Here is a 25,805-nt window from a genome sequence, read left to right as displayed (position 1 = left end):
ATGCATATCAGCACAATTATTTTCTTTACATTTCATCATTAATAAAAAGACAGATTAAACTTCGAAATTTATATTTTTTGTCTTTGCTCTGTCCAGGTCAACTGACCTTGAGGTTAAAAAGTGCATTATAAATTAGATATAGAGTCGCATGCCATACACTTGAATGCGACTCAATATAAAGTTATAAAATCATACAACAAACATTAATATAAGCTCATCTTTATTATAAGGCTGACACATTCAAACCAGTTTGGTCCAATAAAAAGAAACAAAAATTGGAATAAAGAAATGATGTACACAAGGTTAAATATTGAGAATCGAAAAAATCTTAAGCACATGACTGTTTCTTCAACTTTCAGGAAATTTGGCAATTCTTAACTCAAGCCCACTACAATCACGGCTAATAGTGTGTCCTTCATGACAGTGTACAGAACTGAAGTATTTCATTGAAGGCCAGTGAAATGGTAAGATCTGCTTATGGTGGAGAAAATACCTGAGCATGTACAGTTATCGATTTTTAAAGCCAGCTGACTTTGTAAGCATCCGCTCACCATTTCGCTGCTTCGTAGAGCCGAGGTACTACGCTACTTCGGTAATAAGAATCTAAACCTAACTAATATTCATATAAATCATTATCATGATAAAAAATATCAAAGACAAATATCTACCAATTGCAGAACAAAAAGACAAAAAAAAAAAAAAAACCTAAGTGGCCCCACATCACATCATCGATTTATCCTTTACGTCAACCACGGTTTGGAATCCACTACAATCTATACAGCACCCGTTTATGAATCAAATCTTTTTTTTAATATATATATATATATTTATATACGTATATAACGAAAATAACTTGATACGCTACAGTAATGGAGTATTGTCAGTCAGGAGAGGTTTAAATATCACGCAATGTCGGCTTAGTGCGGAAATCCTAACACACGGCAAGGATGTCGCAAAGCCAAACCTATTAAACCTCACGTATGGTACCAGGAGGAACTTTGTAGCCCCTCGGAGCTGTTTAGCACTTTAAGAGTCACTGCTATAACAGTTATGGTGATACAACATTTCATACAATACTGAAAAAAATCCATTCAATTACTATGTAAAAACTTGGGAGGAAAAAAAAAATTTTAATACATGGGCAAACAGCCAAGATATGCCTGAAAAAGCGTCAAATTTGTTTTGTGTTGCAGGAACAAGGCGAAAATATATCTGCCTCGAAAAGCTTTTTTCAGTGATCTTGCCAGTGTGGTTTAGGTATTAAAAATGTACAAAATCTTAGCCGACCGCTGTAAAGTAATGGGCCATTTATCCTGGACAACAAGGATTTCTTCTTGCTGCAGCGTGTCGTCATTGCACACGAGAGACTGCACTTACGCTAGTGACCATTAAATAAGTTTTGAGTGATATTTAAAATCGTCTTGCCCACGTCCTCGAGTCTCCTTCGCTACCTAAACACGCTCGGGCACTAGAGTTTTACATGCATCCTACATCAGAGTAACTAAATACCAGTGAAGCTTATTTTCTTCTATTAGTAGCCTAGAAAGAGTTTGGCTGAAAGGGTTTTCACATCACAGCCACTGCAGTAACAACATTGGACTCTAGTTGGAACAAGGTAAAAACAGCAGAAGCATCTATTTCCTCCCCCTCGTATACCAAGAGGACACAGAACTGAGGAGAGACATTTTGGTTTTGAGGCAACCAGAGATCTTTTTTTTTGCCTCCTACCAGCCACAGCAGGAATGTGGTTAAATAAACTGTAGTTTAGTGTCATTGATAAGAGACCAAAACAAAAAAACAACACAGCCTCTTCTGCTTCTGTGTCCGTTTCTGCTTATGTGTTCCGGATGCCCAGTGCTTGCTCCAGCTCTTGTCTCCTCTGCTGGACCTGAAATGAAATAAAAGCACAAGACGTTTCAGGAGAAAACTAAAATAACTTGTTTAAACCTTCAGTGAGGCTTGAGATTTTTCTTAAAACTGCACTATGACAACCTAATCGGGTTAGAGCCCTGTTTGTATGTCATTAGTGCACCAGCAAGAGGTGGAGTAATGAGATCTGTTACAGGTGCTGCCCACTGATTTTATTTTGGCTGGGAAATGTTATTTTCCTTCTTTAACCTTGAGAAAAATTCACACCCACTGTTTCTTCACTGACTCAACACTGAGGTAACGTAGTCCCACCTGGATAAACACGTAATAAATTTACTCATTGTAATTCCCAAAATTAAATAACCTGCAACCACAAAGTGGCATTATTTTTTTTTATATATATATTTACACACACAGTATCTCTCAAAAGTCAGTGCACCCCTCACATTTCAGCAACCATATTAGTAGATCTTCAAGGGACAATACTATAGAAATGAAATTAGATATATTTTAGAGTAGTCAGTATGCAGCTTCTTTAGCAGTACAGATTTACTGTCCTCTAAAAACTAACATACAGCCATTATTGTCTAAATAACTTCAACAGAAATGAGTAGACCCTAAGTGAACATTTCACAACTGTGTCCAAAGTGCTATAAAAAGCAGCGGCGCTCACACAAAATATTGACACTGTTGGGAAAACTGCCATTCGGCCCAGTTTCTGAAGGGAGGGCATCATGTTCTGCTTCAGAATGTCACAGTACATGTTGGAATGCATGTTTCCATGGACTCAACTTCTTTGATGGACACTTGCAAGGCCTGTTCCGAGTGGAACCCGACTTGAAAAAGGTTTGTATGAACCTGATCACTGTGCTGTAACTCAGTTTCAGGGTGTTACTGATGATCTAGTCTAGGCCATCTTTGTGGAGAGCAACAATTCTAATTCTCAAATCCTCAGAGAGTTCTTTGGCATGAGGTGCCATGTTAAACATCCAGTCATCAGTATGAGAGAATTGTACTTGAATCAACAAATGTTAACTGCTCTAATACTGTACATAGGATGTACGTAAGTATAAGTATTAATGCTAAGTATTTTATTGTGTGTTTGTTAGTTTCTATGTTTAATATTACCGCAAATGAAAACTATCCATTAGCTAAATTTGGTACAATGTCTCAAATGGAAACATTATGCTAAAATTGTACATGGTGCCTTTTCAAATAAACTTTAATAGAAATTTATTTTTTTTACTGTACCTACCAGCATACAGTACTGTAAATTAAAAAGCTTGAGGTGGAGATTTAAAACAAGCCAATGTTCCCGTAGAAGTTATTGCGTAGTGCTTCGAGGAGTGAACATCGATCGGTTCCATAAAGAGTAAACCACAAACACGAATCGAAAAGTGGATGCGGGTCACCAAGAGTCAAACAAAGCCTTACCTTGGAGTAGAAGTAGCGACAAACTGCTTCTTGAGCCCAGGGCTGGAAATAGAACTCTGCTCTTCTCTCTTCTTCTGGGTTTCCTACCACATCAGTCATGGCCTACATGTGACAGGAAGATCCATTTAGTGGTCAGTTCGAGATGTATATAGCATGATGTTTGTAGTCATTTTCCAGTTACTATAAACTCAAATCAACAAGCAAATAATTAACCCTTCCAACAGAGCTTTCAACTCTTATTTGGGACTGATTACAGTGGCACTGGAAGAACAACCTGCAGTCAATACCAACTGCACAGACCATGTCAGAGTAGCAAAGACTTCCTGACATTTAAGTCTTTCACAGCTCAAACACCTTTACAGAGTTGCTGTAAGAGCAAATCTGTTTATTCCCAGAGAAAATCCAAGTCCTTAAGATATCTAATAAAAAAAACAAAAAAAAAAACACGACCATTCTTACGGTCTAGTGTAACTAGCTTTCTTTTTGGGTTCCTCCGTTTTTAAAAACAGCTTGGATGGTCCAGTTTACATTAATCCATCGAAGTATTTATCAAACTGTGCTTGGAGTAGACTTTTCCTTGCTTTGTGAGTAGGAATTAATTAAATGATAAACAAAGAATGGTTTATAAGGAGGGCTTTTTTATAATTGGACACAAAATAAATTAACTAAGTTGTTACACACTTCCTGCAACATAAAGAACCATTGATCAGGAGTCATTATTAGTCCAGTCAGCCAGGCACTGGCCCACCACCAAGAAACATCTGAGCAGCCCAAACAGACATGGGTATAGACATAGTTAGTGGTCTGAGGTGAAAGTTCATTAATCCATCACTGCTCTTGAATGAATGAAAGAAGTACTGAAGCCTCCAATAGAGCCACCAGCAGTGCATGGTTTATAACCGGCAAATGAAACACAGATAACACTTGCAGGATATTGCTCGGTCAAAACAAACAACGTGAAGCGTTGTGGCCAATTTCAAAGTGCATTTTACCTTGAGGTCCCTGCACTGGGACTGCAGCCAGTCATTGATAAAGCCCTGAGGATCACGGGCAAAGCTCAGCATGAACTCCCTCTGAGTCTTCAGCTGATTGATGGTCTCGATGGTTTCATGGATCTGAAGGTGAGATCGAAATGGGGATTAAGACATGTAAGCGATAATTTAAGATCTATCAATTTAAAATAAATGGATTACTGAAAGGCAAACTAGTGACAAATCTTGGTCAAAGGAAATAACAACAACAACAAAAAAGTGGTTGGAGAAGTTGCAAAATGCCAATGAACTGAGAAGGGTCATTAGATCATGGCTGTGACACCAGGATCCAAGTTTTGTGCCAATCAACAACAAAGGAGTGAAAAGATTATGCACTTACAAACAAAAAAAAACAACAACCCAGAAACTTTCTATTTAATTTGTTTAATATTCATCAATCCCACCCATTACAATTTCCATACTTGGAACCCTGCCCTGGCAAATACTTTGTCCAAAAACATATTCCTAACCTTCTGCATTGAACATGAAGCATTGCTCATTTGAAGTGATCAAATCAATATAATATTCATTGGAGAGGTGGGGGTGAGAAGCACAGAAGAAATATATGCGAACAGAAAGCGTCTGGAAGCTGCGCTGCCAGAAAATGCTGAACACTTTGAAAGCTTTCCAGAAGGAAAAGGGTGTGTAGGAAAACAATACTGTACACTTTTTTTTTTTAAAAAACAGTGTACAGTATTGTTCAGTTCTTGGGGTTTTTTTTTTTTTTTTTTGGCCCCCAACAAATTTGAAGACTGTAGACTGAACTACAGCATGTTTATCTTTACTCTACAGCTGTACTGATACGCCTCCAGCTTTAATAAACCTCCAGCTTGTGTTGTGGTTACAGTCACTGAGGCCTGAAAGACTAAAACGCTAACATGAATAAATAAAGTTTGGTTTCAGGGATTGCACGCATGATGAGAATACCCGTGAGCAGTTTTACAATATAATCAAAACCGATTCAGTGCCTTCAATATCAGAATAAGTGACAAGGAGATCAATTCCACTTTTAAAGTGTACAGTGTGTGAGCCTCCCTTAAACCTGTCCATCACTACTTTAGTTTCAAAAATGGTACATAAACCAAAATGCGACAGATATGCAAGTTGAGCGGTATGTACACTCTGAACCATGTACAAGTTTAAGTAATTTTTTAGAATACAGCGATGGGAAAAAAAAAAAATCCCCAAGTGTATTAGTCAAAAACCATTAATTTTGCCTATGAGCCCAATGCTCAATAAAACTTCCATCTACAGCCCAAAATACACAGCAAGTTCGGTTCAATTAAGAATAAAAGCACATAATCGATGTAAGCAAACTGAGTTGATGTTGACTTGGAACAAACCCATAGCCAGACCAGTTGGTTTGGTCTACAACCAAATTCCAATGGACTACATGCTGTATATCCTCAGTCTCCGATGCCATGGGATTTGTACATTTTTTTTGGCTGAAAGCTTTGCTCCTCAATTTTGCAATAGAATTTTAATATACCAGATAAATAATTTCAATGAGAAAGGAATGAATTCAATACCAAATTATACCCAAAACAAACTCACTAATCCCAACAATAAAGGCTTATCTTCAAACTTGTCATTTTATAGAACATTGTTATAATAAACCGTTTAGCATATAACTTTTTGTGCAATATAAAACATTTTATACTGGCGCATGCCTTCTCACATGCAAAGTAAACCGTGAACGACTAACACTGAATAGCAGTGAGATAAAGTCACAAGCTGACTGCCTAGTGATGAAACTGGGTCAAAGGGGGCATTTCTGGGAGGAAGAAACTGAGGGGGGGGGGGGGGGGAAACAACAATGGGCTCAAAGGTTGCAACATTAAATGACAAAATCTCACATTTGAGGAATGCAGCTTCCTATAAGAAAAAACAAACAAACCAACCAAATCTGGATTCCTAATTGAACAAACCAACCAAACAATTTAACACCAGACAACATCTAAAGCTGTTCAATGATCTTTTTACAAATACACAATACAGAGACCCTTCCATAAGGGAAATAAGGCCGACAGGCTAATGATTTACTTTAGACCCTTTATGATTACTACAGCTATTTGTGCTGAAACATGGCGTCATGTTACACTAACAACTACAGGAACAGCCTTTTTACATACAAATTAATGCATGCTGATAGGACAATAGATTTACAGTATATCACAAAAGTAAGGACACCCCTCATATTTTAGCCACTATTATAGTATATCTTAAAGGACGATACTAGAGAAATAAAACTTGGATATATTTTAGTCAATATGCAGCTTGTATAGCAGTACAGATTTACTACCCTCTGAAAATCAACATACAGCCATTATTGTCTAAATAACTGGCAACATCATGTAACCATAGATGATGTACATCATGTAACCATGCAAAGCCACATGACTTATTAATGTCAATGTTTTTGTCTGCTTGACAGGACCATACAAATTTGTGTATCTTGTATTAGAGCAGTTAGAATGTGGTGCTTTGAGTCAAATTTTTGTAAGTTCATACAGAGATTTTCCTAGAAGTTGAGTCCTCGAGCTGTGTGTCAGGTGCAAAAAAACAGACGCACGAGTTCTTCCAGCACTGCTTTAAAGGGTTGCAGACGCCAAAAGGTCCATTTGTCAGGGTTTAGACCATACACTGCACCAAGTCGGTTTGCATGGCCATCATTCCAGAAGGAAGCCTCTTCTGAATCTGGCTCACACGAAAGCCCGTAAACGGTTTGCGGCATGTGCGGCAATGCCCTGGTGAGGAGAACCAAGAAAATTGTGTCTTGCCTACAGTCAAGCATGGTGGTGGTAGCATCATGGTCTGGGGCTGCATGATTGCTGCGGTTCATCGAGAGAAACATGAATTCCAACATGTTTTGTGACATTCTGAAGCAGAACATGATGCTCTCCCTCCCTTCAGAAACTGGCCCAAACGTTTTCAAAACATGAAAACGACCCCAAACACACCGCCAAGATGACAACTTCCTCTGCTGAAAGTGAAGGAGCGGCCAGATATGTCTCTACACCTAAACCCCGTTTGATCAACTGTTGCTCACCCTCAAGGTGGAAGGCGGAGAAGTGCCACGTGGCTAACATTAAGCAGCTCCGTGATGTCCTTATGAGGGGGGGGGATCTCAGCAACAATCTGTGCAGACTTCCATGCCCAGGAGGATTAAGGTAGTGCTACATAATAGTGCGCACACAATTTTTACACTTTGGACACTTTTTGACATGCTCACTTATGGTGTACTCACTTTTGTTGGCAGCTATTTTGATAATAATGGCTGTGTGTTGAATTGTTTTCAGAGGACAGTAAATCTGGGCTGCTATACAAGCTGCATATTGACGTCCAAGTTTAATTTCTATAGTATTGTCCCTTGAAAAGATATAATGGTTGCTGGAATGTGAGGGGTGTACTCACTTTTGTGAGATACTGTATCTCCAATTGCATAAAACTAATCTGTAGTTCTACAAGCAAAGGTCATTGTGCAAGCGAAAAGCAAAGAACTTTACAACTCTTTGCTTGAGTGCCATTCTTCCCTGCAATGTGCTCAAACAGCAACATTACCTTTCAACAAATGTATTAGTTCGGGCTGATGAAAAAAGTGACTTTGAAATTGAAGGCAATTATATAATGTACAAATCACCATTAAGATGACTCCCAGGCCATATGGATAAGCAACACAGTTGGGAAATAAAAACCTGGCCATAAGGAGTTTTTTAAGGACCAGGGATACAATATTGTAAATCATTATATAGTAAATGCTTGTTAGATACCACATTTAGATGGTCTGCATAATTATCTTGGAACAAAACTATGAAAAGTGACAATGGAGTACACAGTCCTGGAAAGTACACCATGTACATAGGAGAGCTCTCATACTGACCGATCCTCCCTGGCAGTTAATGGTCCACATTAGAGACGTTGCTCTCGATTATATTAGTAATCGATTATTCCGGCGATTAATCGTGTAATCGGACTAGTACTTTTTCTTTATTAAAAGAGCAATAGTAAATATACAAGAGAAAAATTAGACGGGTCTCTAAAAATGAACAAGTATCTTGGTTCCTTTTTTGAAAAAAATCTAATCCAAATGTAAAACCAAATATACATAAAAAAAAGAAAAAAGGAAATGCACTCGCTGTTGCTAAGATCAGACGTGTAGTTGTGCGTGCAGTGGAAGCAGCAGAGAGCGAAGTGCAAACAGATGAAACTTTTAGCGAATGAAAGAATGCAAATCTCAAAAATATAGAAAGAATTTTTTAACGGCATTACGAAACTAAACAGACACTGAAGAATCGTACCTACAGCAGTCTGAAGTAAAGGCATGGAAAAGCACAAAGCCCAGTACAGAGATCTACACAGATTCTCTTTCGCTCACAGCCAAACAACAAGCATATGAGTTCACTGAGAATACAGTGGGTTTTAGGAAACATAAGCCCTTTACAGATGGGGAAATAGTAAAGGAAAGCTTGGAGGCTCTGTGTGAAACACTTAGATGGAAAGGAAAGACATGACTAGAGGGATCCAAATTCCACACACGCCCTTCAGTTGCAACAGCTACAAGAAGAGCTGAAATATTAGCACAACAACTTGATGCTGCGATTCAGACTGCACCTTGCAGCAGCTAGGCTGTTGAGGAATCGACTGATATTAATGACGTGCTCAGCTCGTGGTATACATCAGCTTTTACTATGCAGAGAAGAAAGATTTTACTGAGGACATCTTCGGCGTTACAGCTCTTACAACACATGCCAGAGGAGAAGACGTATACTTGGCCAAAAAAAAAGATGTTAACGCTAAGAAGGATCAGCCTGAAACATGTGTCCATCACAACTGATGAAGCACCATTTATGATAGAAAAAGAAAAAAGAGCAGTGACTTGGAGGAAAGCAGATAATTCAGACCTCTGCTCAGATCACTGTATTGTCTGTTCTGTGCAGAAGTTATGGATATAGTGATGAAACTATTCAACTTTCTCAGGACATGCTTATCACATCAGCACCGCCTTCTTCGAAATTGCCTAGCAGAAGTTGATGTGAATGCAAATGACCTACTGCTTCACTCCAATATTAAATGGCTAAGCAAAGGAAGGGTGCTAGCACACCTCTGAACAATTAAATATAAAATAAAAATGTTTTTTAGGATTAGAATTGTCTGGACTTCAGCTGGCGAGAAGGGGTTCACATTTACTGCTCCTCAAGCAATTATATAAATTTTTTTTTTACAAATGTGGAATAACTAAGAATTGAATTAGCATGTACTGATGACTCAGCAACTTTGATACTACTGAAGAGATAAAAAATAAACAGCCTAAGGAAAAAAAAAAAATGTCACTGCTCATTGTTTCATTGCTCAAACCTTTGAAATCTTGAAGCGTATCTTTATTTAATGCCTGCCTGCATACATGTTAACTCCCTGTAGTCACAAGGGCACTGGTTAATTAAAAGCCAAGGAGTTTGAGTGGGAAAGCAGAACAGAAGCATTGAACCACTGAGAACAGAGTAATTACAGACTGATGAATAAGATGTGAATGTGTGTCACATCTGGTGCTTCCTGTATTAATTGGGCAATCAATATTTATTTAAAACGTGGGTTTGTCATACATACATCATACACACATATTAGAACAGTCAATCGAATAAAATATTTAATTGTGATTAATAGAGCTCTACATAGAGCATGAAGACAAAATATTCTTGTAATCGTTTAAGTAATTATGGTGTTTTAAATTAGGGAAATCATCAGGAAACCGAACAGAACTATTGCTTTGTTTCCACACGGACAGGTTTAATTGCCAGATGTGTGCACCATGGCGTTTTACTGGTTTGGGGAATGAGAATGCAAGTCTCTGATCCATTACCACAGTAGATGGCAGTAATGCTCTACTTAAGAATGCGAACCGCCAATAAAAAACAACAACAAGCGGAATGGCGGTTTTGGTGCTTGATTTGAGACTTGACGCATCAGTAAACACATGGTTTAGTGATTACAAAAGATTTTTCATTTATGATCCGAGTAAAGAAAGGACTTGCGTCAGAGGTTTTAATTGCGCCTCAATCATTTATTTATATTTGCGATTAAAAATTGTCATACGGAAATGTGCGCTGCGTAAAAAAAATAATTTGTGGCGTTAAAATGAATTTGCGTTACTGCTTGAATTTTGACAGCCCTAATGATTATTAATGGTATTATATAGACTGTACGGTCATGATAAAGGTTTCTTAGACATTTTTTAATAAAAGAAGCTCAGCCCAAGTAAAAAGGAAATAAACAAGTATTATCTGGTGCTCTAGCATTAAATCAAGAAACCAGGATTTAGCATTCATACCCAGCCTCAATGCACGACTCATTCTTGCAGATAAATCCATGCGCAAACGTAAGCATTGATTTACTCAAAAGGCCAAAAGGCACTAAATGTCATCTGCATACCTTGTTATCCAAGCCTGCGATCTCCTGCTGACTGGCAGTGGACAGCAGAAAAGAGTTCATCTGGGTTTTAAGTGTATCATCCACTTCGACATCAATATCATAGCAGGCCGTTTTCTTTTGGTCGTTCGGGTCCACACTAGTAACGGATTGAATAGGAGCAGGTAAGGAATGAGTGGATCTCTAAAGTGCATCATCACACCATTGGAGTCCTACCTTATAACATGGTTGATGATGATCGGTTCAGGAGGCATCAGCAAAGCATGCAGCCGCTGAGGGATCTCAGAAAACTTCATCCGCTGAGTCTCAAAGATCTGCAGGGAACATAGATGAATAATGTTCATACAGAGTCCTAGATAAGCGCTTAGTCTTGACTATCGCTTTATTTGGTTGCATGGTGCCTAGAACCAAAATGTAATCTACAGCCGTGGTCCACAACCTCCGGACCACAGACCGGCACGTGGGTCAATTGGTACTGGGCCGCACAGACAGGATACGTAACGTTCATTATTTCCGTTTTATTTATTATCTGATTCGGAACGATGTTTAATTTTGGAAAATTCCCGAATTCTCTCCGCCACATCTGTCTATGACTCACTGTTAATGCATGTCACGATGCCTCGGTCACATGTCATACCTTCATCCGCTACTTTCTTAAACCCCCAAGCGAGCAAGATGAACAAACACCACCACAGTGGATTTATGTTTATTATATTTAGAAAATACCAGTTTTTATGCCGGTCGTATCATTTTATTTTGTTGTATTTATCCGTGAAAATATTGTCCGACATTAATCCGGTCCGTGGTGCAAAAAAGGTTGGGGACCTCTGATCTACAGGACTCATTTGTATATACATTTTTGGACATGGGATAATTTAAGTCCAACAATAAACACACCTTTACTTCAGCCCAGTTATGAAAAATCAGAAAATCTGGTCATGGCGGCTCAACCAACTCATTTTGTGGTTATTACATATACACACACATACTGTACATGAATACAGAGACCTGTATTTTGTGCACCTGACCATAAGATTTGCATGCATTACCATTGGGAGAAGATGTTCCACTAGATTTTGGAGTGTGGCTGCGGAGTGTTTTACTCATTCTGCCGCAAGGAAGTTAGCAAGGTGTGGCACTGATGTAAGGTAGATGTACGGTAGACGTCAGAGCTCTATAGCAGACCACACAAGATCTTCCGCTCCAAACTATATGAACCATATCTTCAGGAGATTGATATTGTTCACGGGGGCTTTTTCATGCTTGAAAAGATTTGGGTCTTCTTGTTTAATTGAAGTCAAAATAATGAAATGCTACAGGGATCCAAGGACATCAAATATAGTTGTATGCCTCTGACTTTGTGGTAACAGATTGAGGAAGAACCACATATGGCTGAAACATGTCAGATGTCCAGATACCTTTGTCCATGGTGTACATACATTCTATATTTGTACATTCAATGTAATTATAGAAAGAACAGTAGGTCGCTTAAAGAAAATAAATACAAATAAAAAAGGTCAAATTGCTGGGTAAGATACTGTATGTTTGGGAAGGTAACAGCAACATTTCGCCTTATTCTTGTTTTATGCTGCACTTGGAACAATGTTAATATTTCTATCTAAATAAAGTGTCCACGAAAAAAAAGCTTGTGTTCCAAAATTAATATTTTAGTAGTGAATACCTGAAGCATCTGTCAAGTGGCATAAATTTCACATCAAGTAGTGTTCAGGATACAGCAAATTTAATGCAAATAATCTAGCTACATTACACAAGACATTTACAGCACTGGGCAGATGCCCTTATCCAGAGTGACTTACAAAAGCAGACAAATTGAAGATGAGGAGCTTGAACTGTAAACATTATCTACAAAATAAAACCTGAAATACATATACACATACATGTGTGTAAAAATGTGTGATATATATATAAAAAAAAAAAAAAAAAAAAAAAAAAAAAACCACACACAACACAACACACACACACACACACGCGTGTCAATAACACAAACAAACAGGCATTAGATTTTCTCGCCTTTGAGGTTGTCTCTCATCCTTACCTGCTGAAGGTATTTGTCACAGTTGATGAACTCTCGCTCATGTGGGTCCTGCAGTTTGTGTGTCTTCACGTACTGCCACAGAGCCTGGATGATGACTGGTCTGGTCTGGGTATGGATGCCCAGCATGCGAGCCAGTCTGGGATCCAGTTTAAACTGAGGAGGCTGCAGAGAAAATGTGGGGGAGAAAGGTTTCTTCAAAACATACTTCTCACAGTACTGTTTGTTGAGTTGAGAAACAAAGTGGTTTACTTGATTATAGCGACACCTAGTGGCTCTGACAGTATGAGCAGTGTAAATGAACAAATTCTAAATTGGTATTACTAATTCGAAATACATTTTGCTACAGATTAATTATTCAACTGGTTGTTTAACAAGCCCAAGACTGCCTTTTCCAGACATTTCTAGTGCAGCCTTTATTGAATGCAATTAATAAACAAGCAAACCATTTTTACACTTTTAGTGCAACACCGAATTAGCAGCTTTTTCTGACTTAAGCAGACCGTGAATACTGATAAAGCATTAATATGTTCACAGCCCATTTATAGCAGATGCCTTACCTGGTAGTCGAGCATGAGCAGGACAGTACAGCGCACTCCCACGTCTCCAGGCCTTTTAACCTGAAAGCCGTCAGTCTCCTGAGTAGTGGGTGTTCTGTGCCACTGCGCAAACAAATCGACAGCTTTTTCACATAAACCAAGCCATCAGCCATTTTTCCAAAGAGACGGTCAAAGGCAAAGCGTCTTACCTCTACCAAATGATTGTCAGGCCCATACAGGTCTTTGTCCAATTCAATCACCAAAGACTTGAAGAACGAGGAAAATTTCCGCTTCTGCTTGGTGGCCTCGTATTTAGATACAGCAGTCTGGAAGAAATTAATAATAAAGGAAAGATTAAACAAAAAGAGCCGTATGTACTTGTTAAAGGGGTTGTTATATGGGTATAATGAACTCTTGACTAGAAAGTGAGATTCTTTTCGAAAACGAAGACAAGGAGGACCAAAAAAAACTATACTTTAAATATGAGCAAAATTCTTACCAAGCAACAAAGGCAGAATTTAAAAAAATTGGTATTGAGAAGTATAGAAGAGTTCTTTAGTTATTTCTTAAAATAAAAACAAAATCAAGCTAGGTGCTTTTCAATCCTAAAGCATTTTGAGAATCAAGGCAAAGAAAGTGTGGCCAACAGAAACTTGTCATTGTGGGATTATAATACACACCAAATCACTACACACAAAACAACAAAACGCATTCAGCGAGTTGAAGAGAGACTGGAACAAGAGGACAAAATAACAAAATCACTCTCCACGACCAGTGAGCAGGGGGGAAAAAAAATAAATAAATAAATAAAAATGGCAAAATGTCGAAAATTCTGTCAAAAACAGGAGGAAACACTGGCTGCTCTTTTTCAATAGTCTATTTTGCATTTAGCTACCGAGGTGAATTGTGCGAAAACGAAAGTAACCAGCTTTGAATTCTATGCTTTTACATTTCAGACATAAAAAAAAATAATAATCTGGTCCTTAACAGGTGTTAAAATGAAGTAAATACATCCTTACCACATATTACACGTGCCCTTTATTTTTACAAGAATCCAGCAGAGATGGAGAAAACGTGTGTAAAAGTAAGTACACGTTATAATTCCATCGCTTTAGCAGCCTTAACTGGGGTAAAACTTGTTTTGTATGAAGATCAATCTCTTACATTATTGTGGAGGAATTTTGGCTCCCTTTTTTTTTGTATTATACATAAACTTCTCAACGTGCCTCCAGTTTTTTGAGAATTGTAGGCATTTGTTTACGTGCAAATCTTAAGGCATTTCAGTCAGGTTGCGGTCTGGATTTTGACTCGGCCATTGCAAAACCTAGAAACTTTTTCTGCGATTCCGGTGCAGAAATCGCTGGTGTGCTTGGGCTCCTCGTACGGTTGCGTGACCAGTTTTCAAGCTTTAGCCGTTGGACAGATGTCCTCTTATTTGACTCTAATACACTCCGGTATTCCAGGACACCCTAGGCCGTAGGTCGACTTTGTGGTCGTTTCATCTGACCTGCGGCCGTATGTCTTGGACACTCGGGTAAAGAGAGGGGCGGAGCTGTCAACTGATCACCACCTGGTGGTGAGTTGGATCCGATGGCGGGGGAGGAAGCTGGACAGACTCGGCAGACCCAAGCGTACTGTGAGGGTCTGCTGGGAACGTTTGGCCGAGCCTCCTGTCAGAGAGATCTTCAACTCCCACCTCCGGCGGAGCTTTGACCAGATCCCGAGGGAGGCCGGAGATATTGAGTCCGAGTGGACCATGTTCTCCACCTCCATTGTCGAAGCGGCCGCTCGGAGCTGTGGCAGTACGGTCTCCGGTGCCTGTCGAGGCGGCAATCCCCGAACCCGGTGGTGGAAACCGGAAGTAAGGGATGCCGTCAAGCTGAAGAAGGAGTCCTACCTGGCCTGGTTGGCTTGTGGGACTCCTGAGGCAGCTGACGGGTACCGGCAGGCCAAGCGAACTGCAGCCCGGGTGGTTATCGAGGCAAAAACTCGGGCCTGGGAGGAGTTCGGTGAGGCCATGGAGAAGGACTATCGGCTGGCCTCGAAGAGATTCTGGCAAACCGTCCGGCGCCTCAGGAGGGGAAAGCAGTGCCCCACCAATGCTGTTTACAGTAGAGGTGGGGAGCTGTTGACCTCAACTGGGGATGTCGTTGGACGGTGGAAGGAATACTTCGAGGATCTCCTCAATCCCGCCGTCACGTCTTCCATTGAGGAAGCAGAGGCTGAGGGCTCAGAGGCGGACTCGTCCATCACCCAAGCTGAAGTTACCGAGGTAGTAAAGAAACTCCTCGGTGGCAGGGCACCGGGGGTGGATGAGATCCGCCCTGAGTACCTCAAGTCTCTGGATGTTGTGGGGCTGTCTTGGCTGACACGCCTCTGCAGCATTGCGTGGCGGTCGGGGACAGTGCCTCTGGAATGGCAGACCGGGGTGGTGGTCCCTCTTTTTAAGAAGGGGGACCGGAGGGTGTGTTCCAACTATAGGGGGATCACACTTCTCAGCCTACCTGGGAAAGTCTATGCCAGGGTACTGGAGAGGAGAATACGGCCGATAGTAGAACCTCGGATTCAGGAGGAACAATGTGGTTTTCGTCCAGGCCGTGGAACACTGGACCAGCTCTATACCCTCTACAGGGTGCTGGAGGGTTCATGGGAGTTTGCCCAACCAGTCCACATGTGCTTTGTGGATTTGGAAAAGGCATTCGACTGTGTCCCTCGCGGCGGCCTGTGGAGGGTGCTCCGGGAGTATGGGGTCGGGGGCCCTTTACTAAGGGCTGTCCGGTCCCTGTATGACCGAAGCAGGAGCTTGGTTCACATTGCCGGCAGTAAGTCAGACTTGTTCCCGGTGCATGTTGGACTCCGGCAGGGCTGCCCTTTGTCACCGGTTCTGTTCATAATTTTTATGGACAGAATTTCTAGGCGCAGCCAGGGGTCGGAGGGTGTCCGGTTTGGTGACGACACGATTTCGTCTTTGCTCTTTGCAGATGATGTTGTCGTGTTGGCTTCATCAGACCAGGACCTTCAGCATGCACTGGGACGGTTTGCAGCCGAGTGTGAAGCGGCTGGGATGAGAATCAGCACCTCCAAATCCGAGGCCATGGTCCTCAGTCGGAAAAGGGTGGCTTGCCCACTTCAGGTTTGTGGGGAGTTCCTGCCGCAAGTGGAGGAGTTTAAGTATCTTGGGGTTTTGTTCACGAGTGAGGGAAGGGTGGAACGGGAGATTGACAGACGGATCAGTGCAGCTTCTGCAGTAATGCGGTCGATGTACCGGTCTGTCGTGGTGAAGAAGGAGCTGAGCCGCAAGGCAAAACTTTCGATTTACCGGTCAATCTACGTTCCTACTCTCACCTATGGTCATGAGCTCTGGGTCATGACCGAAAGGACAAGATCCCGGATACAGGCGGCCGAAATGTGCTTCCTCCGCAGGGTGGCTGGGCGATCCCTTAGAGATAGGGTGAGAAGCTTAGTCACTCGGGAGGAGCTCAGAGTAGATCCGCTGCTCCTCCACATCGAGAGGGGTCAGCTGAGGTGGCTCGGGCATCTGTTCCGGATGCCTCCTGGACGCCTTCCTGGGAAGGTGTTCCGGGCGCGTCCCACTGGGAGGAGACCCCGGGGAAGATCTAGGACACGCTGGAGAGACTATGTCTCCCGGCTGGCCTGGGAACGCCTTGGTGTCCCCCCGGAAGAGCTGGAAGAAGTGTCTAGGGAGAGGGAAGTCTGGGCATCTTTGCTTAGACTGCTGCCCCCGCGACCCGGCATCGGATAAGCGGGAGAAGATGGATGGATGGACACTCCGGTATTCACCAGAGTTCATTGCTGATTCAGGAGTGCAGGTTGCACAGATACTGTGGCGGTTAAACAAGTGCTAATCAACCTTCCACCATTAGAATGAGGAGTTTGTGCTGATATGCTGTGTTTGGTTTTCAACAAACCTTGGTGTTGTTTATTATGGACAATCACCTCCACTGTGAACCTGTCTTTCCAAAGGACATTTTTTTATTTGGTCACTTGGAACTTTGCAAACCTAAGTCATGTTCTTTTTGGATAGAAGAGGCTTTCTCTTGGTAACCCTCCCAAACAGTCTTTTAGTCTTTTTATAATTGCACTGTCTAATATTTATTATCCACATATTAAATATTAGACAGTGCAATTATAAAAAGACTGAACAAGAATGATTTGTTTGGGAGGGTTACTAAGAGAAAGCCCCTTTTCTCCAAAGCCCTGTTGATTAAGAGTTGAAACCCCTTTTTTTTTTTTTTTTGCAATTTCTTTGAGCATTGAATGGTCTGACAAACATCCACTCAAGTGAAGACAGCCAAGATTAAATGTTTGCCACTGGTGAATAATGTTCCTGACTAAAATGATTCGCTTTATATTGTTTGGAAATGGCCTTATAACCCTTCGTAGATTAATGAGCGGCAGCAATTACATCTAATTTTTTTTACATAAATCTAATCAAAAGTGTTCGACAATATTAATAAGGTGCTTCCGGAAGGTAAGAACATGCCATGGCTAAAACACTCGGGTACAACAATACTTACATCCTCAAGCAGTCGGCCCTCCACTCGCAGCTCCCATGATGCTACTGTTCCCTCGCCGTCCTCAGCGTCGGGCTTGGCAGGGTTGAAAGTGTTGGAGATAAAAATTCGCAGCTTTCGTTTTTGCTGGGGAAAGAACACAATTCAAACATTTCAATAAGCTAATAATTTCATTTATCAGCTAATTTCTCAATACTGATCACTCAGAGATGGTGTGTACACACATCACCTAGACTTATAATTAAAGAGTTAAGTCCTACAACTCTGCTATAATTCTGTTTAGAGAATTTCATCATATGCAACACTGTTTTTATAATCTTTTCATAAATTGAGCTTCATTTAGAACGAGGCCACTTTGGTGACAGGAAGGAGCACAAGAGCACAGAAGAAAAGGTTGAAGGTCTATTGTCCTTGCCCAGGGCTTAGCAAACTTTCTAACCTAAACCACTTCAGCCCAAATTATTTGCCTTAACCACTCGCCCATCTCGTTCTGTAAACTTCCACTCGCTTGGTTTTATGGGCAGGTTTTCAGTTTGCTTTCAAACACGTTACGTGTTTACTTTAAAATGATCAAATCAGAGTAAATCAAACACGCCTACAACTCTCCTACCATGCACCTCTAACCTCATCCCTGTTCTAACCGATCATCAAGATTTAAAAAGTGTGTAAAAGGAAAGTGTTATAAGAAATGCTAAATATTTGTACATGTTCCTTAATGTATTTCTAATTCAAACTACAATTTCCATGTAGGTAGTTTTTACTGAAAGAAAGTAATGATGTTTAACCTTGATGGGTCTCTTCAGAGCCTCCTGGATATCAAGTCTCTTGCGCATGATGGTTTGATCCAGCTTCCTTTCAAAGGCAAGCAGATCCATGTAAGCCTGAGACTCTGGAACTAGCTCTCTGATCTGTAGGGAGGTGAAGAAACGTGGACATTCAGGCTGACAGAAGTGGCTGGATTGGGTTGTGTTACATTTTGCTAGATTTTTTGCAAATAAAAAAAAAAATAATAATTATAATAAAAATAAAAAAGTTTGAGTGGTTACACAAACAATTGTGAATTAAAAAACGTCTGTATATTATATCTGAATGACCGGCAATTCAAATCAACCGAATATTGGACATTTGGAACAATGGACATGTCCCATAGCAGCTTTACAGAAATTGTATATCACACACGCACAAAGTGGAACCTCGATTTGCAAATGTAATTCGTTCTAGATAAAAAGTATAACTCAAACCAAATCATACGTGTAACGAAGTGAATTTCTCCTTAAATTCAGATCCAGCGTTCCAGGACCCAGAAAATATTCATATAAAATTACATTAGAATATACAGTAATACAGTATAATACATTTATAAGTAACATTTGTTGAATTACGGTATATTATAACAATAGTAATCGTAAATGAAAAGAAAAATTTTTTAGATGAGAGTCAGTGATGGTGTGAGGGAGACGAGGCGGAGTGGAGGATAAGGGGAACTGTAGGGAAGGAGGGGAATCGTGTTGGGAAGGCTTTAACTATCTTCACTAAGTCTGTTTTTTGGGACCTATCCTCATTCAGGTGACACCCACATCCATTCATTATAGTTGGATCAATGTTAAAGTGGACTATTTATTATTTTGTAATTATATCATGGACGTTCTGTTATTTGAAGACAACAAACGAATTAAATTTCCAAACTACTGAAATCACATAATTCTATTATTTCAATATATTCAAAATATAGTTTCATAATCTTTAAGAAATTATACATTAATTTGGTAAAATATAAAGCAACTTACTCTTTGAGGTAGAATTTTATCAGCCATCTTCTTCTTCTTGGCACTAAAATAGAAAAGAAAAGAAACCACACAATTTTGATCTAGACATTCTATACATGTGCTGATTTCTTATACATTCATTAATAAACATTTGTTGGTGCCCCAACACTTACTGTTGGTTGCGGTTCTGTTGCTGTTGGACCTGCTGTGGGATCTGAGGTGGTGCAGGCCTCTTGCGAGACGAGTCCATGACTGGCATTCCGGGCCGAGGTACTGGACTAGCGCCGTAGCCTGGCGGACCCATGGGTGGCCCTTGAGGTGTCATCCTGTTTGTCGGGGGCATCCCGGGTCTCTGCAATTACAGAAAAGGTAGTGTCGATTAGCTTATTTAACAAAGACAATTCTTCAGGCCGTAGACACATCAAGTCAACACAACAAGGAATCTGACTCTTGTGCTACACACTGCCAGGGAGAGAGCAATTCAGATTGTATTATATTTTCTGGAACCTTTCTGGAGTGTACAAAACTGTGGACACGATGTTAGAATCTGGAAATTTCTAATAGCTGTAAATGCATACATTTAAAAGGTTGGCATTATACTGCTTAAGCAACCTGTTTAAATCCCTACAGGGAAATAAATTCATTGCACTATTACACTAATACCTGCTAGTTTATATTAGAACACCTGATGAAATCGATTTTCTTTGATTATAGGTTTCAGAACAACAGGAAAGGAAAGAGAGGTCTTTATTATCGCCACAAAAGTGAGTAAGTAAAAAAAAAAATAAAAAAAAAAAAATAAAAAAAAATTGCTGGCTGTTTGAACATCATCAGATGCTTGTTCAGAAACTGCTGCATGCACATTTTGGAAACCAAAATAAGAGGAAAACACAACTAGAATCTTACTTAGAAACTAGATGATGAACCAGCAATTATCACATCAATTTCAGACGAGAAAAAAAAGTTCCAAATGTTACAACAAATTTAGAGGCACACATTTAAATAGCATGTCTTTGGATGCAGCAGAATTACATTTTCCCTTCACTTAAACTAGGAGACCCAAACCTGTTCCAGCATGACAATGCTCCTGTGCACAAAGCTCCAGCTCCATGAAGAAATGTTCTACATGGGTTGGAGTGCAAGATCTTGAGTGACCTGCTATAGAGCTCTGACCTCAACCCTATGAAACACTTTTTTGGATGAACTGGAACACTGACCACATCCCAGGCCTCCTCACACTACCTGGGTTTACTAGCACCATTCAGGCTGAATGAGCACAAATCTCTACAAAGCACACTCCAGAATCCAGTGGAACATCATCTCAGAAGAATGGAGGAGAACAGCAAATTGGAAATAAATGGTGAATGGGATGTTTGAAAAGCACATATGTATCTGATGGTCAGGGGTCTACCAACTTTTGCCACAAAGCACAAATTTTAAGCAGTTGAACTGATGTCATCAACACTGAATCATTAAGATCTTCAAAAGATTCACTCGTTTTTCCTCCTTTTCAGCCTCAGTCAATGCGCAGTAAAAGCATCCGCAGATTTTAACACTGTTTAGCTTGGCCATCTGTATAGCGTTATATACATCATGTACTGCAGAAACAACCCTTAAATATCCCAGTCCTGATAACTGTTTAGTTTAAGCAGGATGCAAAACAAGCCACAATGTAGCTCTAATTTTGAATAAATGTACTGTTTTGCCAGAAAAACGATAATACAACTGAGGAATTGACCACATATACAGGTACTGAGACACCAAATCAGTGATGAAAATTTCCTCTATACTCACCAAGCCATGCGCTAGGAACTCAAACAAGCGGCTTCTCGTTTCTGGCCACATGTGCAACACTGATTAAAACAAAAAAACCTGCATACACAAACAGCCTCCGTTCTCTCTGAGAAAGCACCCAGTATACAGCTGCTGATCCTTTAAAATACACAGACTTCACTCCACCTCGCATGTGCCAGGGCTAAGTACCGCCTCACAGGTCTTCAGAACATCCGACCCAACCTGAGCTTGCGTCTCAAAATCCTGTTGCACAACATAACAGCGAACAATATGCGATGCAAACCTGTTTTGTAACTGCGGTGGGAAAAAAAAGCTGTACATAATGAAAATCTTTTACAAAATGTACAATTTCAACAGTGCCGTGTGCTCCTCCGACCTTGAAGCTCGAAGCGAGTGTAGAGACTGAAGGCATGCTGAACACACGGAAATTCTCTGGAAGTCGCCAAGGGCACAGAGTGAAAAGAGCAGAAGTGGCTTTAAAGTATATAAAAATGTTTTATTATTTTTATTATAAAAAAAAAAAAAGAATAAAATGAAAAAGTCCTTGCGTGGTGCTGATGAATTCAGTAGTGACTAATATCCGTCCACATAGTCCTCATTTAATTAACCTAGTCATTGAATTGCTTAGAAAAACTCCACCATCTATTTTTTGGTTTTTCTGGTGGCAACCATTTGCAACTACTAAGTGAGTCAATGTAGTGTTGTGGTTAAAGCTCTTGGTTACTTAAGATATCTGTGGTTCAAGCCCTGGTATCACCAAGCTGCCACTCGTGCGCTTCAGGGGCACGACCCTGCACTCTGACACCAGCTTCCTAAAACTGCTGGGATATGCGAAGAAAACGTATTTGTGCTGCAATGTATGTGAGACAAATAAAGGCTCTTTTACTATTAGAGGTGGACAAGCTGTAAGTGTTCTTTAGCCCAGCGGGGGCAGCAGACTGCAGGAAATGTAAAAATCTTTTTTTCCCCTCTGACCACAATTACAAAAATGATTTACAGAATAATAGTCAGGTCTCTAGACTAAAAGGATAGTAATAGTAACTTCTGAGAAAGGGCTCACAAAAAAAAAAACTGGAAACCAAAAAGCCTTTTATGAATTCTTAAGAGTCCTTTAAGACACTTTGTACTTCAGTTCATTATTTCATTTCAACTCCAACATACTACGGTAGAGGGGTAGATACTAGAATGTGTGCATGTACACATGCATTAGCAGCAGTCAAATTTTTTAATGAGGTCAAATTTGATTACAAAAAATTTAGGACAAGGCCATGTTTACCACATGGCATAGTATCACCTCCACTTTTAACAAAAGTCAGTACATGTCTGAGAACTGAGTAGACAGGAGCTGGAGTTTTGGGAGAAGAATGTTGCCCCATTTGTGTCCTATACAGGATCCTAGCTACTTAACATTCCTGGGTATTCTTTGTCATATTTTTTGCTTCATAAAAATGTGACAATTGGAGAACAGTCTGGATTGCAGGCAGATCAGTTCAGCACCCAGACTCTACAAAGCCATGATGCTGTAATAGAAGCAAATTTTGGTTTAACATATCTTGATATATGCAAGGCCTACTCTGAATAAGACATCATCTGGATGGACGCATATGTTGCAGTATAACCTATATAGACACCATTCCCAACTGATTGAGCTTTTCCAGATGTGAAAGCTGCCCTTTCTATAGGCACTAATGCACCCTCATCATCAGAGATGCAGGGTTTTAAACTGAGCACTGATAAGCCGGACGGTCCCCATCTTCTTTAGTCCTGAAGATGCGGTGTCCATGGTTTAAAAAATAAAGAAAGAAAGAAAAAAAACAAAAAAAAAAAAACAAAGTAATATTTTGATTTGCCGAAACACAGAACAGTTTTATGCTTTGTCTTAGTCTTTTAACTGCATTTATGGATGGCACAGCAAACCGTGTTCACAGAATAATTTCTGGAGGTGTTTGAGCCCATGTTGTGACTACCTTTACAGAAACATACCGGGTTTTAAATGCAGTGTCATCCAACAGCTCGTAGATCATAGGCATCAAATTAATTATGCGCACAGATTTCTCCAGTCTCTTAGAATTCTTTGATATGTACTGTAGATAGGGCTGCAACAACTAATCGATAATGAAATTGGTTGTCAAACTGTTGCCATTATCGATTAGTTGGGCTGCTCAAGTTATGGGTTTTGCGTGATGGTAAGATAAAGCCGATTGAGTAATGGCGGCGAGTACAGTGTCAACCAGCAGCAAGAAAAAAAACAGTGGTGTCACAAATGAAAGCGAAACATCAGCACAGCGAGCAAAAACTGTATAATCCTCAACTTGTGAGAATGGTATAGTTTAATAAAGTGCTCTTGTGTAAACGGTTTGCTCAGGACAGTCACACTGGATCTGTTCTGTCACGACTTGTGAGCATCAGGTTGTGTAATCAACTCGCTCGCTACATAGTAATGGATTCAATTAAACCAGTGCGAACAAACACTAAATCTAAAAGCTGCAAATAACAGCAGCAGTGAACAATTACATTTTTAGTCACTGTTGTGGTTTTCAGGGAACCCGTATGCATTTCTACACCAATGCACATTTTCCTTTTTTTTTTTTTAAATCAAGGTTGCTGTGTTTCTCTATTCCCTTTTTATAGCATTTGTCTACTACAACAGTTGACTTCTGTTTTCAAATGTGATTTACAGCAGCTTTATTAAGTTCACTAAGTTCAAATGCTTGCTTTCAATGTTCGCATATTTAATTTATGCATACATCATTTAATTACATTCTAGATACTTCTTTTTTTCTAAAGCATGGTTGTCAACTGCAATTATCAGTAAAAACAATACAAATAATTTACACAAATTACACCTTAAACACACATTATTTTTTACAGAAACAAACCCAACATGAGTGAATTTGTTGAGAAAAGTGAGAAATCCCCCATGCACCCCTCAACAAGCAGCCAAGTATATAGTTCAACTCAATATGTGGCTTTTGCATTTTATTTTTTAAGTAAACTTTTATACAAAAATACCCAGAATTACGGTTCTATAGAGTTATAACAAGCAAAACAGCTTATTTTAAAACATTTATCCGATCGATGGAAAAAGGTTTTTCAGAAATTGCTCCACGATATGTTTACACTTTTTTGCAGATTGGACCCTCTGCCATTTTTACTTCCGAGAATCTCTTTATACCCATACAACTCAGTGACCATTTTAATTAGTTGCAAAAATTTACCTCCAGCTGTTTCCAGCCTTATCTATCTATCTATCCATCCATCCATCTATCCATCCATCTCAACTTTTCTTAAATGTGTTGCAGGTAGCAAATTCAAAATGACCTTATATTTGACTAAAAATTATACATTTTGTCAGTTTAAACACATTTAATATGTTTTCTATGTTCTACTGTGAATATAATATGGGTTTATGAGTTCTACAAATCACTGCATTCGTTTTTTTTTTTTTTTTTTTACACAATCACATTCTTTTGTAATTGGGGTTGAAAGACATGTAACTAAAATGGCAGATATTCGGTCCCAAATATAACAATAACAGGTTGTACATCGTCTTATTAGGGCACGTTATAAACCAACTAGTAGCATAAACCTAAAATACACTATATTTTCTGAGAGCTTTTTTTTTTTATAGCATGAGAATAAAATACTATGTTTACTTGGATTTTCTCTACAATGCATCCTTGCACCTGTAACTACACTACTTGCTTTCCAACACTGCTTTAACTGGACCCTTATTTCTTTCCCGTCCCGGGGTCTAAATTCATGCTCTTTTTGTTGTGGATGTTAAAATTTTTCCGTAATAAGAAAAGGACAAAAAAAACCCCACACCCCTTAAAAAAATAAACAATATATAATTAATCATAAAAAATAGCTAATTAGCTAATCAGTTAGCTCATTGAATACAGAAGTAATAGACACCTCGGCTGAATACCAAATGGTTTCATCAAAGTGCCCTACACAGGGCGCACAATACCGTTACTGTTCCAGTTAAATAAAAGGTACTGTTCCAATATATAAAGGTCGCATCGATTGATTTGGGATTTAGCCGCGCAGTGTATATGATGAGCCGCCTGTCCAGGCCTCTTTGTTCTCCCTCTTACCGGGTATCCAGGCCCAGGCATAGGAGAACGGTACATCGGATTTTGTGGTCCCGCGGGTCCCATCCTTCCTGCAGGCGTACCAGGAGCCATGCCCGGTCCTCCTCCACCCGGTACCGGAGGTCCTGGTCCTATCCCGCCGCCACCACCGCCCACGCCGCCTCCAGATGCTGCCTGCTGAAAACCGCCACGCGCCGCCATCTTCTCCCCACAACGCGAAGAAATACCGAGCGAACAATCCACCTATGGGGAGTCGAGCTGTGT

The 25,805-nt window shown here is 40.1% G+C and overlaps 1 protein-coding gene across 1 annotated transcript; it reads right to left on the bottom strand.

Annotated features, from left to right (window-relative positions):
• Positions 1-203: 203 nt before the first annotated feature.
• On the bottom strand, positions 204-25,805 carry smarcd1 (SWI/SNF related BAF chromatin remodeling complex subunit D1). Its single transcript, XM_083534495.1, has 13 exons — positions 25,545-25,805; positions 19,824-20,002; positions 19,672-19,714; positions 18,670-18,792; positions 17,888-18,010; positions 13,559-13,675; positions 13,371-13,472; positions 12,814-12,975; positions 10,974-11,071; positions 10,761-10,896; positions 4,296-4,418; positions 3,304-3,405; positions 204-1,888 (listed from the first exon to the last, which is right to left on the bottom strand). The coding sequence occupies exons 1-13, from the start codon at positions 25,740-25,742 to the stop codon at positions 1,835-1,837; spliced, it is 1,560 nt and encodes a 519-aa protein (XP_083390621.1). The 5' UTR covers positions 25,743-25,805; the 3' UTR covers positions 204-1,834.

This window comes from Silurus aristotelis, assembly GCF_946808225.1.
Source record: "Silurus aristotelis genome assembly, chromosome: 28".
Taxonomy (NCBI): Eukaryota; Metazoa; Chordata; class Actinopteri; order Siluriformes; family Siluridae; genus Silurus; species Silurus aristotelis.
The sequence above is the reverse complement of the archived record's forward strand: the minus strand, read 5'-3'. Positions and strand labels throughout refer to the sequence as shown.

Coding starts and splice junctions, on each gene's coding strand:
- smarcd1 (XM_083534495.1), bottom strand. CDS start 25,742: ATGGCGGCGCGTGGCGGTTTTCAGCAGGCAGCATCTGGAGGCGGCGTG. Junction 19,715..19,823: donor CAACAGAACCGCAACCAACA/GTAAGTGTTGGG, acceptor TTTCTATTTTAG/TGCCAAGAAGAAGAAGATGG. Junction 4,419..10,760: donor TCGCAGGCTTGGATAACAAG/GTATGCAGATGA, acceptor TCTCACCTTCAG/ATCCATGAAACCATCGAGAC.